The sequence below is a fragment of the Drosophila miranda genome (assembly GCF_003369915.1).
Source record: "Drosophila miranda strain MSH22 chromosome Y unlocalized genomic scaffold, D.miranda_PacBio2.1 Contig_Y1_pilon, whole genome shotgun sequence".
Classification (NCBI taxonomy): domain Eukaryota; kingdom Metazoa; phylum Arthropoda; class Insecta; order Diptera; family Drosophilidae; genus Drosophila; species Drosophila miranda.
The window spans coordinates 43,802,773-43,819,653 of record NW_022881603.1 but is presented as its reverse complement, the minus strand read 5'-3'; the positions used below and the strand labels follow the sequence as shown (position 1 = coordinate 43,819,653).

General features: G+C 36.4%; 1 protein-coding gene across 2 annotated transcripts in view; it reads right to left on the bottom strand.

Annotated features, from left to right (window-relative positions):
- Positions 1-16,881, bottom strand: part of LOC108159433 (dynein light chain roadblock-type 1-like) — a 76,786-nt gene that overhangs the window by 10,975 nt on the left and 48,930 nt on the right. Inside the window, exons 1-2 of one of the 2 annotated variants that reach the window (XM_033395341.1) lie at positions 2,261-2,397; positions 2,157-2,186 (exon numbers count right to left, since the gene is read on the bottom strand). In XM_033395341.1, the coding sequence (XP_033251232.1) occupies positions 2,157-2,186; positions 2,261-2,281 (51 nt within the window). In that variant the 5' untranslated portion in view covers positions 2,282-2,397. Of the gene's footprint in view, positions 1-2,156; positions 2,187-2,260; positions 2,398-16,881 lie in introns of those variants that run through there. The other variant, XM_033395340.1, reaches the window with a different exon arrangement.

Genomic DNA, 16,881 nt, shown 5'->3' with positions numbered 1-16,881 from the left:
TCTTGTTGGTGGCTTATAATTGGTTCTCAATCGCTGCAACGAACCTGCATGCAAGCGGGGGTTATTTAACTGTGATTAAATGTTGGGTTTTAAAAACAGGGCTTAATTCTGGAGAGCACTTATTAAATTTCGGCACGCGAATTGATGTATTGAGGCGGCCTTGGCATGTGCACCATGCCCCCTTAACAGATTTAACTGATATTAGCCACATGTGCGAAAATTCTTTGGTAGAGGTTGGTTACCTGATGGGAGGGGCTATGTAACTTTCTTTTATTATACCCGATACTCAAAATGAGTATTGGGGTATATTAGATTTGTGGTAAAAGTGGATGTGTGTAACGTCCAGAAGGAATCGTTTCCGACCCAATAAAGTATATATATTCTGGATCAGCATCAATAGCCGAGGCGATTGAGCCCTGAATGTCTGTCCGTCCGTCCGTCTGTCCGTCCCCTTCAGCGCCTAGTGCTCAAAGACTATAAGAGCTAGAGCAACGATGTTTTGGAATATTTCAAAACTTTCCCCCCCCCCCCCCTTCCGACGCCACAAAGGGCGAAAATCTGTGGCATCCACAATTTCGACGATACGAGCAAACTAAAAACGCAGAATCGTAGAAGATGACTATATCTTTTAGAGTGCAAAATCTGAACCAGAGCGTATAATTATTATAGCCAGAATCAAGAAAACAATTTCATTCTTTCTCGCTCTGTCTCTCTCTGACACACAGGTTTCATGGTCGGTTTAGCCAATTGCAAAATATGAGTTCAAGGATCTCAGAACCTATAAGAGCCAGGGCAACCAATTTTGGTATCCACACTCCTGTGATATCGGACCTTGACCGTTTTGTGTCAAAATTTCGCCACACCCCCTTACGCCCCGCAAAGGACAACAATCTGGGGCATCCACAAATCTCAGAGACTATTAACGGTAGAGTAACCAAATTTAGTATCCGCACTCCTGTTAGATCTCACTATAAAACGTTTATCTCAAAATTTCGCCCCACCCCCTTCCGCCCCCGCAAAGGATGGAAATCTGGGGAAATTCACAAATCTCAGAGACTATTAAGGCTAGAGTAACCAAATTTGGTGTCCGCACTCCTGTTAGATCTCACTTTAAAACATATATCTCAAAATTTCGCCCCACCCCCTTCCGCCCACACAAAAGACGAAAATCTGTTGTATCCACAATATTGCAGATTCGAGAAAACTAAAAACGCAGAATCATAGATAACGACCATATCTATCAGATTGCTGAATCTGGATCAGATCAGATAATTTTTATAGCCAAAAGGAACAAATCAATTTGCAGTGGCTACGCAGCGCCCGACGTCACGGTCAGACTGATTTTCTGTCTCTCGCACGCACTCTTTCTCGTGTCGTTTAATATTCGCGGCGTCTACCGGAGGGGAGCCATACTGACTAAGTATCGGGTATAAATGTAGAGTTGCGGCGTCCGCAGCAACTCACAACGTTCCCCCTCGTTTTATTATTACAAAATTAAATTTTTTAATTACTTTTCAAATACGCAGATAGATTTGGGGCGTTAGAAATGTTTAATGAATTCGTGGTTTTTCATGGTGTGGTTTTATCTATTCGTTCTATGAACTGGCACATCTACATATGTACTCAGGAGTACTTAAAAGAAGCTAATCGTGTAGAAAAAAAACTTTGTGGGCAGTTCGACCTTTTTCGTTACAACATTTTTTTTACGGCCCGCTCGAAGGCAGTGACGGCGTTGCGATAGCGAAAGCGCTTCACACAGTCCTTGCCATGCATGTGCATGTCTAATGCCTTGGGGTAAACTATTGCAAACTTGTCCCGATCCACAGCGGCCATTGACGCGAAGGCATCTGAGTCCCCGATCAATGTGAAGTGAAGAACTTCGATTTTGAAAAGTCCATCTGAACGTGGTTTAATGCGCGGCGGGCAGCCCATCTCGTGAAATAGCAACTTATAGGATATAATAAATTCGGCTTTTTCATATGGGCGCATGGTAAGTACAGCAGCCTGGAGGCCTTCTAGCACATCGCAACCTGCACCGGTCTCAAAATAGAATTTAGTTCGGCGCATCAATGAGGAATCAAAAGGAGAACTCTCGCCTTCCCAATAACCACTATAGCGCACAGCGACACGTGCTTTTCCTCTAAAAGTCGGTATACCTCATCAATATAACTCTTGGTACGCTTGGGCTGTGGAATTGGCGATTAGTTAGTTGAATTATAATACTTTGAGGTCTACATTTGATAGATAGGTATGTGCAAACCTCAGTTTCGGCTGCCTGCATTGTGAGTAGTGTATCTCAGAGCTCTACGCTTTGAGATCAGCTGGTATCTCAAAAATAATGAATTTACTTGTTTAAATCAACTATCGCTAAGCTTGCTACATCATCTTTATTGGTATAATTTAACACTATAAAATGTGATTAGGCACACACTCCATCTACTCCATCAGCCCATCGTTTGGCACTGACTTTCGTCATAAATAAAACCATTGCTAGAATAATCAACAACAGAATAAAGAACAATTTAAGTCTCATCTTAGCTGCTATCTTTAGTTCCAAATGTTTTCGTACGAAGTCATAAACAATTTTTGTACTATCAACAATTAACACACACATTTTAAACCATGAAAATGGAATTATGACTGGATTGAATGGAGTGAAAACTCAAATTTAATTAAAAATTTTAAAAAATTTTGGCGGCTAGTTTTAAATTGACCAAAAGGGTATGTTAATGCAAGCAGTTTATTTAAGTGTGGACTGCTTGCTCAACAAAATTCACAAATTTCCGATTTTTGTGGAGAGACCTGTTTGGTGCTGCGCGTTGAGTCTCGCAGGCTCTTTTGATGAAATAGGTTCGAGACCGCCCGGAGACAAAGACTCAAAATTCAAATTTGATTGCGTTTTTGAAATGAATCGCTGAGAGCGGCGGGTGCCCCTCTATTTGGCCGGGTTAATATTACAATAATTAATGCCGTAAATGCAAGAGGAGGTAGATTGCCTTCGGTGCCCGTAACGGTTATCAAATCCGTGGGAAAACTATCATCCTTGTTTCCCTCCACAATATTTTGGGGGATCTTTCGCCCAGGGCTATTTGGATGGGCTGGATCTTTTAGTTGTTCTAGTTAAACACATAAAAAAGATTTTAATTGCCAACCTGGCGTTAGGGGTTACAGAAATCCAGTCGATTGTGTCATATGTATAGCCGCGCGGATTCAGGTGTTGTTATTTCGAGTTTACCCACCCAACCATGTAAACACTGCTCTTTTATTCCGTGTTAGTCCTTAAGCCTTAAAATATTCTCCTCCCAGTACCCCATTGTAATTACTTTACTCCAATTAAATATCGACTAATCTTCATTGTATTTTCATTATAATAATCATATATTACAGACTGTCAGCGTCTGGCGTTTTGTGAGGATATGCGCCATCGAAGTTACTGAGCCATCACTTGGGAAGTGTGCCGTCTCAATGATTGCACATTATTCAAAAATTCCGAACTTTTCTCGTTATGTATGTATGACGATGAGAAAATTTAAATGCAAAACTGAAATATTATTATTATCAGCAATCAGTCTTCTTGGTGGCTTATAATTGGTTCTCAATCGCTGCAACGAACCTTCATGCAAGCGGGGGTTATTTAACTGTAACTGTATGTAACAGTGATTAAATGTTGGGTTTTAAAAAACTTATTAAATTTCGGCACGCGAATTGATTTATTGAGGCGGCCTTGGCATGTGCACCTTGCCCCCTTAACAGATTTAACTGATATTAGCCACATGTGCGAAAATTCTTTGGTAGAGGTTGGTTACCTGATGGGAGGGGCTATGTAACTTTCTTTTATTATACCCGATACTCAAAATGAGTATTGGGGTATATTAGATTTGTGGTAAAAGTGGATGTGTGTAACGTCCAGAAGGAATCGTTTCCGACCCAATAAAGTATATATATTCTGGATCAGCATCAATAGCCGAATTGATTGAGCCCTGAATGTCTGTCCGTCTGTCCGTCCGTCCGTCTGTCCGTCCCTTCAGCGCCTAGTGCTCAAAGATTATAAGAGCTAGAGCAACGATGTTTTGGATCCAGACTTCTGTGATATGTCACTGCTACAAGAATATTTCAAAACTTTGCCCTACCCCACCCCCCCCCCCCCCCCACTTCCGACCCCACAAAGGGCGAAAATCTGTGGCATCCACAATTTCGACGATACGAGAAAACTAAGAACGCAGAATCGTAGAAGATGACTATATCTTTTAGAGTGCAAAATCTGAACCAGATCGTATAATTATTATAGCCAGAATCAAGAAAACAATTTCATTCTTTCTCGCTCTGTCTCTCTCTGACACACAGGTTTCATGGTCGGTTTAGCCAATTGCAAAATATGAGTTCAAGGATCTCAGAACCTATAAGAGCCAGGGCAACCAATTTTGGTATCCACACTCCTGTGATATCGGACCTTGACCGTTTTGTGTCAAAATTTCGCCACACCCCCTTACGCCCCCGCAAAGGACAACAATCTGGGGCATCCACAAATCTCAGAGACTATTAACGGTAGAGTAACCAAATTTAGTATCCGCACTCCTGTTAGATCTCACTATAAAACGTTTATCTCAAAATTTCGCCCCACCCCCTTCCGCCCACACAAAGGACGAAAATCTGTTGCATCCACAATATTGCAGATTCGAGAAAACTAAAAACGCAGAATCATAGATAACAACCATATCTATCAGATTGCTGAATCTGGATCATTTTTATAGCCAAAAGGAACAAATCAATTTGCAGTGGCTACGCAGCGCCCGACGTCACGGTCAGACTGATTTTCTGTCTCTCTCGCACGCACTCTATCTCGTGTCGTTTAATATTCGCGGCGTCTGCCGGAGGGGAGCCATACTGACTAAGTATCGGGTATAAATGTAGAGTTGCGGCGTCCGCAGCAACTCACAACGTTCCCCCTCGTTTTATTATTACAAAATTAAATTTTTTAATTACTTTTCAAATACGCAGATAGATTTGGGGCGTTAGAAATGTTTAATGAATTCGTGGTTTTTCATGGTGTGGTTTTATCTATTCGTTCTATGAACTGGCACATCTACATATGTACTCAGGAGTACTTAAAAGTAGCTAATCGTGTACAAAAAAAACTTTGTGGGCAGTTCGACCTTTTTCGTTACAACATTTTTTTATTTATATAAAAAGTTCAATAAAAGGGAGTGGCTAAAATTAGCATATCTTGAATCAAAATCGAGAAATATGGTTTCCCATCCTCGACGGAACGATTAGGCGGTTTTTTAATATTCCACCAAAAATAAAGAAAATTGAATCAATTTGGCACTGTTACAGTGAAAGATATCGTGTGTGTGTTTTTTTTTTTTTTTTTTTGTAATTTCAGAGAAAAGTTTTACAAACAGTATTATTTTCCGCAGTTTAACTCAATTTGTTATCTTGTTTAATTAAAGAGGTCATAAGTGGGCTAAGGTCGTTTTTTCATCGGTATATACTTGGTATATTTCTGAGGGTGTCACTGCCTAGCGCGCATTTTTGTAATTAACCCAAACAAGTTAAAGTTGGGAAAAAGTGTGGAAAAAATGGAAGATAATTTTTCATATTGCACTCAAATGCTCATCGAAATTTGATAAATTTGCACAATCATGTGCTGCCTAGACGCTGCCTCTTACTCTTCTAGAAAACTCGTTGGCTCTGGCTCACAATTTGAGGTAGAACAGTCGCCATTTGGGGCTGGCGATGATGATTTTAATGTCGACGAAATGGAAGATTGTGATAACGCTCCAGATGTTGATGAAGAAGAGCTCGCTTCTCCATCGACCCAATCGTTCGAGGAACTCAAAAAATTGATGGAGCCGATCAATGAGAACATTTTTAAGCGCATCACACGTGAGGGGCACCAGGGCCGAATGAACAGTCAATAATCCTTAGTTCCATCGGAGTATCCAATCGAGGCCGTTTTGAAGCTCCTGACGTTGAAGGACCTTGAAGATCCTTTGCTCATAAGAATCTCAAAAGCATTCCTAGGTCCCAAGCATGACTATCAAACTCTATTAAGTCGATGGACTTAGAGCAAAGATCACACACCACATTATTACGATAATCAGAGCATCTCTCATAATGAGATTGAAACTCTGAAAAGTCAACGGACTTATCACACAAGTTGCACTTAACTTTTGATGCCATTTTAAGTTTTTTTTTTTTTTTTTTTTTTTTTATCGAACTAACCACTTTCACTATTGAAATAGGACTAAGGGTTTCCTTTTTAAATGGTATCTTTTTAGGCCCCCAAACACCTTCTTAATCTTTTATATCCAAAACAAACAACCTGCTCACAAAACTGTTTCAAACGATTCCTACTGGGTCAATCTAATAATATGAGGGAAAGGTTACAACCTCTATTCTACCTGAAATCCACTTATTCTTTTTATGTAATCCTCACTTGGAAGAAACCTGTTTCAAACGAATCCTATGATTCTCTTGTAATAAGAGGAAGTGAAATTCAACCAATCAAAAGTAAAACAGCAAACATTTAAAATAAATAGTGGTTAAATGTGTTATATTTATTATATACATATGTTTATATTATTTTTAGAAAAATACATAAAATATTCTTATTATATAAATATGTATTCGTATTATTAAAATTTCGCCTCAGCTAATTTTACCGCAGCAATTAAGTCATCATCATCTTCATCCCGAAGTAGTTCCTGGAGTTGAGATCTTTTATCATCATCCTGATTATCTACTAAATCGAAAATATTGTCATCATCCGGGAAAATGTATGATGGATTATCATTATTAGGCGTTGCATTCCTTGGGTCATCGCCGTCATCATCCCATTTAATGTCACTTAACCAGGTCAAGTTGCTCTCGAGATAGGTTTGGGTCTTAATCCCAAAAATCAAGGACAGGTCTACGGAGCTCGGCTGAGAGTCCAGATTTATGGTTGATTCCGGTTGGGAATCGATAAAAATGATTTCAAGGTCATCCATCGTTGTTGAAAGATTACTAGTTTATGTACTAGCTGTTAGCTGTGAGTAGTTATTATATAGGCATTTTGCTATGGGACAGTGTTAGGTACACAAAGGAGGAATATAAATTATAGAGAAAGTAGAAAGGTTCAAGGGCATCGAATCCGTTTTTCAGGAAACACTTAATAAATACCTATAAACTATCACATTAGATTCATTGCAAAGGGATGACCTACCTGTTTGAGGGTTGTTTGAATCGCAACACGGGACCAATCGTAAAAACAGGTTCATTGACAGTAAGAGGGAGGAGAGAGAATATAAATGAGCGAAGGATCGATTTGAGAGGATTTTACATGGTTGAGAAACAGGATTGAGATCGAAGTTAGTTCACATTATCACCGATATGGCGCCACCAAGTAGTAAAGGATAAGGGACGGCCGTATATTTAATATAAGTAGCTTAATTAATTTTTATGTCTTCCTATTATAATTTTATTCTTTGTGTGCTCCTGTATATATTTCCATTAATTTGTGTTCTCTTACCATTCAACCCTCTATACTTATAAAATATCCTATAAGTATTTATTTAACCAGTTGATAACATAGCAGAAATTGTTTCCCAATTCAATGTTAATAAAATATCTTATAAGTATTTATTTAACATGATCACGTAATAACATAGCAATATGATGCACATTTACATTAAACATGCTGCCAAGCTGCACATTCTTAATCATATGTTGCTGCAGCATGCTGCGAATTTGGTAATTCAGTCTAAAATATGACCGTCCCTTATCCTTTACTACTTGGTGGCGCCACCTATCGGTGATAATGTGAACTAACTTCGATCTCAATCCTGTTTCTCAACCATGTAAAATCCTCTCAAATCGATCCTTCGCTCATTTATATTCTCTCTGTCAATGAACCTGTTTTTACGATTGGTCCCGTGTTGCGATTCAAACAACCCTCAAACAGGTAGGTCATCCCTTTGCAATGAATCTAATGTGATAGTTTAGAGGTATTTTTTAAGTGTTTCCTGAAAAACGGATTCGATGCCCTTGAACCTTTCTACTTTCTCTATAATTTATATTCCTCCTTTGTGTACCTAACACTGTCCCATAGCAAAATGCCTATATAATAACTACTCACAGCTAACAGCTAGTACATAAACTAGTAATCTTTCAACAACGATGGATGACCTTGAAATCATTTTTATCGATTTCCAACCGGAATCAACCATAAATCTGGACTCTCAGCCGAGCTCCGTAGACCTGTCCTTGATTTTTGGGATTAAGACCCAAACCTATCTCGAGAGCAACTTGACCTGGTTAGGTGACATTAAATGGGATGATGACGACGATGACCCAAGGAATGCAACGCCTAATAATGATAATCCATCATACATTTTCCCGGATGATGACAACATTTTCGATTTAGTAGATAATCAGGATGATGATAAAAGATCTCAACTCCAGGAACTACTTCGGGATGAAGATGATGATGACTTAATTGCTGCGGTAAAATTAGCTGAGGCGAAATTTTAATAATACGAATACATATTTATATAATAAGAATATTTTATGTATTTTTCTAAAAATAATATAAACATATGTATATAATAAATATAACACATTTAACCACTATTTATTTTAAATGTTTGCTGTTTTACTTTTGATTGGTTGAATTTCACTTCCTCTTATTACAAGAGAATCATTGGATTCGTTTGAAACAGGTTTCTTCCAAGTGAGGATTACATAAAAAGAATAAGTGGATTTCAGGTAGAATAGAGGTTGTAACCTTTCCCTCATATTATTAGATTGACCCAGTAGGAATCGTTTGAAACAGGTTTGTGAGCAGGTACTGTTTGTTTTGGATATAAAAGATTAAGAAGGTGTTTGGGGGCCTAAAAAGATACCATTTAAAAAGGAAACCCTTAGTCCTATTTCAATAGTGAAAGTGGTTAGTTCGATAAAAAAAAAAAAAAAAAAAAAAAACTTAAAATGGCATCAAAAGTTAAGTGCAACATGTGTGATAAGTCCGTTGACTTTTCAGAGTTTCAATCTCATTATGAGAGATGCTCTGATTATCGTAATAATGTGGTGTGTGATCTTTGCTCTAAGTCCATCGACTTAATAGAGTTTGATAGTCATTAGTGATCTTCAAGGTCCTTCAACGGCCTCGATTGGATACTCCGATGGAACTAAGGATTATTGACTGTTCAATTTGCGGTGAAAGTTACCCTTCGTCTAGGGAAAGACGCCATATGATGTCGGACAAACATAAGAATTCAAGAGCAGCTCAACTAAAGGAAAATGAAAACGTTATTTTAATTTCAACGGAGTCGCGATTTCCTTTAAAATCATATCGTGTTCACTCAAATAAAAGTGAACAGATTGATTTAAAAGAGTTTTTTCATGATTGCAAAAATGATATTATCAATTTATTGCGTCACTGCATGAGTGAGTACAGATCCATAAAATACAATTTAAAAGTATATGGATTATACGTTAAAAACACTGATGATGAAAGCTTAACAGAAACCATGAAGCATTTCATTACTCCATACAAACCAATATATGAAAATGAGCTGATTGATGATCATCTAAATGATACCATAGAAAATTTGATAACTCTCAGCAGTGAATTCCAGGAGAAGGATTCAGGTTGGGCAATAAAGTGTTTTAAATATTTTGAACTTACCATGATAAAACTAGAGCATATCGCTGCAAACAGGTTTATCCAAGCTCCCAAAAAAATTAAGTCACGAAATGCACTCATAAATGTTAAAAATGACGATGATTTTTGTTTCAAGTGGTGTGTTTTAGCATCATTGGCCTATGAAAAACACCTTTAAACTATATATCAAACAGCAGCATTAAAAAAAATTTCCCGAGATAAGTTAACAATACCATCATCCTATCGATGCGGAAACATACGGCAAGACATCATTTATTATGAAGGAGTAAGTTTAAATTTTTCCGGAATTGAGTTTCCAATAACAAGCAAAGGAATCAAGCGATTCGAATCAGCAAATGAGGATTTTAGCATCAATGTTTATGAAGTCGATGAGAATGGAAAAAATCCCACAGTGAGGACTAAGAAAATTCGGACTCACCACATAAACTTGCTTGGAATTAATAGTGATAATATGCAAATTATGCATTATGCATATATAACGTGCATGAGAAAATTATGTTATTCACAACATAGTAAATCCCATAATACTGCATATTTTTGCGAGAACTGCTTGCAATTTTATAGTACAACAAATACTATACATGACACTAAAGAGTGTGGAAAAGTTGCTGCTTTGTATCCTGAACCTAATACCAAAACTGTATTCAAAAGTTTTTCTAAAAAACTATCTCCACCAGTAGTAATTTATGCTGACATCGAAGCAGTTTTGGAAAATTACCATATAAATCTTAATGATCCCTCAAAATCATCAACTACTATGGCACAGAGGCATACAGCATGTGCAGCATCATTTTATATTTACGAAGGTAAATATTTTAACATTCCAGCAAAGGCAATAAACTCATAAACATTATGATTTCGTTATTTCAGGACCGGATTGTATCCAAAAATTTTGTCAAGCACTTAGGATGAAAACCGATGGACTTTATGAGAAGTACTGGAAGTCCTATAAAAAACCAATCTATCAGTTTAACATTTGGGATGAGGATTATCAGGAACACGGTGATTGCTATGCCTGCGAGAAACAAATTTCTGATGATGATCGAGAAAAATTCTTTGATCAGTTTACAGATTAAACAGACATTTAGATTAAGCGATCCCTTTTTCCCGGTAGTTTTTCATAACTTGTCTCGTTATGATATACATTTATTTGTTACGTCAATAAAAGATGAACTAAGACCCATTCCTTGCAATAAAGAGTTATATATTGCGTTAACTCAAAATTGTAAGCTCGATGAATCTTATCTTCATCAATATAAAATTAGATATATAGATTCAAATAGATTTTTAAATTCAAGCTTAGAAAAACTCGCTAGTTATATGAACATAGCGAATTTTAAAATTTTGAAAACTAAATATCAAGGTGAAAAATTTGATATGCTACGACGAAAGGGAGTATTTTCCTATGATTATTTGGATAGTTTTGAAAAATTTGATGAATCCCTGCTTCCTTCGCGAGATAATTTTTATAATTCACTGAATGATGAGGAATGTAGTGTTGAAGACTACAACTTTGCTCAGAAGGTTTGGAGCGCATTTAATTGCAAATCTATTAGAGATTATTTAAAATTATATTTGGAGAGCGATGTTTTAATTCTTGCTGATGTATTTGAGAATTTTAGGAGTCTTTGTTCCCGAGTGTACAGGTTAGACCCCATTAATTATGTTACTGCTCCTTCAGTTTCATGGGATGCAATGTTAAAATACACAAGGGTAGAATTAGAACTTGTTAGTGATCCTGACATTTATAATTTTTTAAAAACTGCTGTTCGTGGAGGGTTGACCCAATGTACTCAACGGATTGCAACAGCAAATAACAAATATTTAAATAATAAATTTAAGCCTACCGAATCCATAAATTTCCTTTCATATATTGACGCCAACAACTTATATGGATGGGCTATGAGTCAACCCCTTCCATTTTCTAATTTTAAATTTCTAAGTAACGATGAAATTTCATCTTTCAACGTTCTTAGCATATCGGCATCTAGTGATGTTGGATATATTTTAGAAGTAGATATGCGATATCCTGATGATATTCATAATAAGCATAATAGTTTACCTTTTTGCCCCGAAAATAAGATTCCACCAGGAGGAAAGCAGACAAAACTAATAGCTGACTTAAGTGATAAAAAGAACTATATAATCCATTTGAAGCAGCTACAGTTATGTATAGAGCAAGGTATGATTTTAGAAAAAATATCTAGAGTTTTATCATTTAATCAGTCCTGTTGGCTGAAACCTCAATACATCTCTTAGAAAATTAGCTAGCAATGACTTTGAGATAAACTTTTACAAATTAATGGTTAATGCCGTTTACGGTAAAACAATGGAGAATGTAGAAAAACGTCGTGAGGTTGCATTAGTTAAGCATTATGATTCACGACAAAACTCAGCAGGGTTTAGACAACGCATAGCAAGACATAATTTCCACAGTGTTGAAATCTTTGGAGATAATTTGGCTGCCATTGAATCAACTAAGTCCCGAATTTTTTATGATAAGCCCATATACATTGGAGTTAGTGTACTAGAACTTTCAAAATTGTTAATGTATGACTATTTCTATAATTTTCATTCTGTAAAATGTCCATCATCAAAAATACTCTATATGGATACAGATTCATTTATTATATCATCAGAAGAAGATTTTTATGATTTAATTAAATTCAATCCTAATCGCTTTGATACAACCAATTACCTAGCCTCAAACAGATTCGGTATCAATCTCGCTAATAACAAAGAGCTTGGATTAATGAAAGACGAAAATGCAGGAAAAATAATGACGTCGTTTGCAGTATTAAAAGCGAAATCATACTCATATTTAATTGCAAGGTATAAATCCACGTATGATTACCCTGCATACTAAAGATTTTCCACATACGATTTTTTAATGTTCTATTAAAACGTTCACAAATAGATGCCTTAAGGTGTGTATATGTGTGGTAATGGTAAATGTTATTCTTGTTCATTAACTCTCCGAAGGCTACATTAAAAAACTCCTTTCCTTGATCAGACTGAATATTTTTAGGTTTATGTTTAGATATTTTTAATATTTTCTTCAATGCTGATAAAACATCTAAAGCTGTTTTAGACTTAACGGGAACTGCATATGCATACTTCGAGAACGTGTCAATTACTGTCAGCAAGTACCTATATCCTTTGTTTTCCTTATAAAAGGGTATCATTTCAACTAAATCGATTTGCCACGTGTCATTAATTCCCTTTTGTACGAATTTACGACGAATGAAATTTCTTCTAGCAGGCTTATGTATTTCATTAACAACTTGTTGCTTACTCATTTTTAATATAATTTTTATTTTCTATTGTTATGTTGGGATGATTGCTTATTTAAAAGTGTTTGCTTATACTCAAGAACATCGCGTTTTATTTGATTACACATTTTTTTTGGAAATTTCAAAACATAAACGGGTTAAATCTATTTGCACATTTCTATCATAAGTACCGTCTAAATCAGCTAGTTGAACATCAAATTTTTGTAAGGCTGCACACTTAGGAATAATATTATTATAGTAGAGGTATATAATTTGTTGCTTAAGTATCATATTCCAACATAAAAATGTGGTAAAAAAAAATGCCTAATCTTAAAAACGATCTCCAGGACTCACTATCAAATTCAATTTTATTTCCAAACTGATTTATTATAAAAACATACAGCTTATCTGATTTTCGAAATCTAAAATTACACTTAATTGTGGGCAATAATGGATGGTCTATAATTGTATCAGGCATCAAAAAATCATACTGATCAAGTTTCAATTGGATATACTCCTTGTATGTAACCAATTGCATCCATTCATCTTTATCTAAACCGACGAAATTGTTTTTGCTTTGCTGCATCCATATCATTGGAGTGAACTCTTACTACTTCAAGCCATTCAGGAACCAATTGGGTTGCTTTTTACTTTGAAAACAAATATTCAGAAGAACTTTTTGATTCATATGGTCAATATACCCAAAATAAAGAATTTTTAAAAATATTAAGGAAAAATTCCACAAAGTTTACATTTAATAAACAACCACTGCAAGGTTATTTTTCAAATACATGCGGTCATTACTGTATCCTATATGGAATATTTAAAAGCAGCAAAAAAACATTAAATTGTTTTTTACATCCATTGATCTTGTACTCAAATCCTATGCACTGGTCCTCAACCTTTGTGTATCCAACCGCCGGCTTTGTCTCGTTAAGTAATTCTAGGAAAGCCTAGGTATATATTTGATTAAGTGCTTATCATTTTCTATATAGAGATTTAAATATTCTTACATACCATTGTAGTAATAGAAACTATTCAAACTACTAATGATTTTATACTAAATTATTTGAAAGATTGCATGATCTTTTATACTCTCATTAATTAAATTTTATACAAATGTGATCTGAGCAGATTGGTAGTTGAGTGATTATCATCATCCTGATTATATACTAAATCGAAAATGTTGTCATCATCCGGGAAAATGTATGATGGATTATCATTATTAGGCGTTGCATTCCTTGGGTCATCGTCGTCATCATCCCATTTAATGTCACTTACCCAGGTCAAGTTGCTCTCGAGATAGGTTTGGGTCTTAATCCCAAAAATAAAGGACAGGTCTACGGAGCTCGGCTGAGAGTCCAGATTTATGGTTGATTTCGGTTGGAAATCGATAAAAATGATTTCAAGGTCATCCATCGTTGTTGAAAGATTACTAGTTTATGTACTAGCTGTTAGCTGTGAGTAGTTATTATATAGGCATTTTGCTATGGGACAGTGTTAGGTACACAAAGGAGGAATATAAATTATAGAGAAAGTAGAAAGGTTCAAGGGCATCTAATCCGTTTTTCAGGAAACACTTAAAAAATACCTCTAAACTATCACATTAGATTCATTGCAAAGGATTTGAGAGGATTTAACATGGTTGAGAAACAGGATTGAGATCGAAGTTAGTTCACATTATCACCGATAGTTGGCGCCACCAAGTAGTAAAGGATAAGGGACGGCCGTATATTTAATATAAGTAGCTTCATTAATTTTTATGTCTTCCTATTATAATTTTATTCTTTGTGTGCTCCTGTATATATCTCCATTAATTTGTGTTCTCTTACCATTCAACCCTCTATACTTATAAAATATCCTATAAGTATTTATTTAACTTGACCAGTTAATAACATAGCAGAAATTGTTTCCCAATTCAATGTTAATAAAATATATTATAAGTATCTTGATCACGTAATAACATAGCAATATGATGCACACTTACATTCAACATGCTGCCAAGCTGCACATGCTTAAGCACATGCTGCTGCAGCATGTTGCGAATTTGGTAATTCAGTATAAAATGCGAGCGTTCCTTATCATTACTACTTGGTGGCGCCACCTATCGGTGATAATGTGAACTAACTTCGATCTCAATCATCCTTCTCAACCATGTAAAATCCTCTCAAATCGATCCTTCACTCATTTATATTCTCTCTCCTCCCTCTTACTGTCAATGAACCTGTTTTTACGATTGGTCCCGTGTTGCGATTCAAACAACCCTCAAACAGGTAGGTCATCCCTTTGCAATTAATCTAATGTGATAGTTTAGAGGTATTTTTTAAGTGTTTCCTGAAAAACGGTTTCGATGCCCTTGAACCTTTCTACTTTCTCTATAATTTATATTCCTCCTTTGTGTACCTAACACTCTCCCATAGCAAAGTGCCTATATAATAACTACTATCATGGCTAGCTATGGGGGATCTTTCGCCCAGGGCTATTTGGATGGGCTGGATCTTTTAGTTGTTCTAGTTAAACACATAAAAAAGATTTTAATTGCCAACCTGGAGTTAGGGGTTACAGAAATCCAGTCGATTGTGTCATATGTATAGCCGCGCGGATTCAGGTGTTGTTATTTCGAGTTTACCCACCCAACCATGTAAACACTGCTCTTTTATTCCGTGTTAGTCCTTAAGCCTTAATATATTCTCCTCCCAGTACCCCATTGTAATTACTTTACTCCAATTAAATATCGACTAATCTTCATTGTATTTTCATTATAATAATCATATATTACAGACCGTCAGCGTCTGGCGTTTTGTGAGGATATGCGCCATCGAAGTTACTGAGCCATCACTTGGGAAGTGTGCCGTCTCAATGATTGCACATTATTAAAAAATTCCGAACTTTTCTTGTCATGTACATATGTATGACGATGAGAAAATTTAAATGCAAAACTGAAATATTATTATTATCAGCAATCAGTCTTGTTGGTGGCTTATAATTGGTTCTCTATCGCTGCAACGAACCTGCATGCAAGCGGGGGTTATTTAACTGTAACTGTATGTAACAGTGATTAAATGTTGGGTTTTAAAAACAGGGCTTAATTCTGGAGAGCACTTATTAAATTTCGGCACGCGAATTGATATATTGAGGCGGCCTTTGCATGTGCACCATACCCCCTTAACAGATTTAACAGATATTAGCCACATGTGCGAAAATTCTTTGGTAGAGGTTGGTTACCTGATGGGAGGGGCTATGTAACTTTCTTATTAGATTTGTGGTAAAAGTGGATGTGTGTAACGTCCAGAAGGAATCGTTTCCGACCCAATAAAGTATATATATTCTGGATCAGCATCAATAGCTGAGGCGATTGAGCCCTGAATGTCTGTCCGTCTGTCCGTCTGTCCGTCCGTCCGTCTGTCCGTCCGTCCGTCTGTCCGTCCCCTTCAGCGCCTAGCGCTGGCGGGTACGCTGCCGTTCGTAAATACTTCCTGATTGTCGGCGCAAAAACTTAAAAATTTACAACATTTTGAGAAATTTTGCGATAGTGATACGGAGAGAGATATAACCTCGAGAGTGTCAGGATAGTAGCAAAACATTAGCACATGGAAAAGAACAAAATCGTCGTCCGAAATTATATTTTAATTATTCCAGTTAAACAGGTGACTGGCCGGGCGCAGGCCTATTTGTGTCGCCACCAACGGCCAGTCGAAACTCCTGCCCGGCGCCTACATACATAAGTGCCACCGGCATTAAAAGTAAGGCGATTAATGAAGCCAGTTAGCTTTGAATCTGTTGCAACTTGCGGGCATTTGGATTGAATATAAAATTTAAGAATCCAAACAAATATTGCAAAATATTTCCTTATTTTATTTTTCAATTTATTTTTAATCCAAATGAAACCACGGTCCTTCCCTAAAAGAAAGAACTAGAAATTTCGTTAAAAATATGACCTCC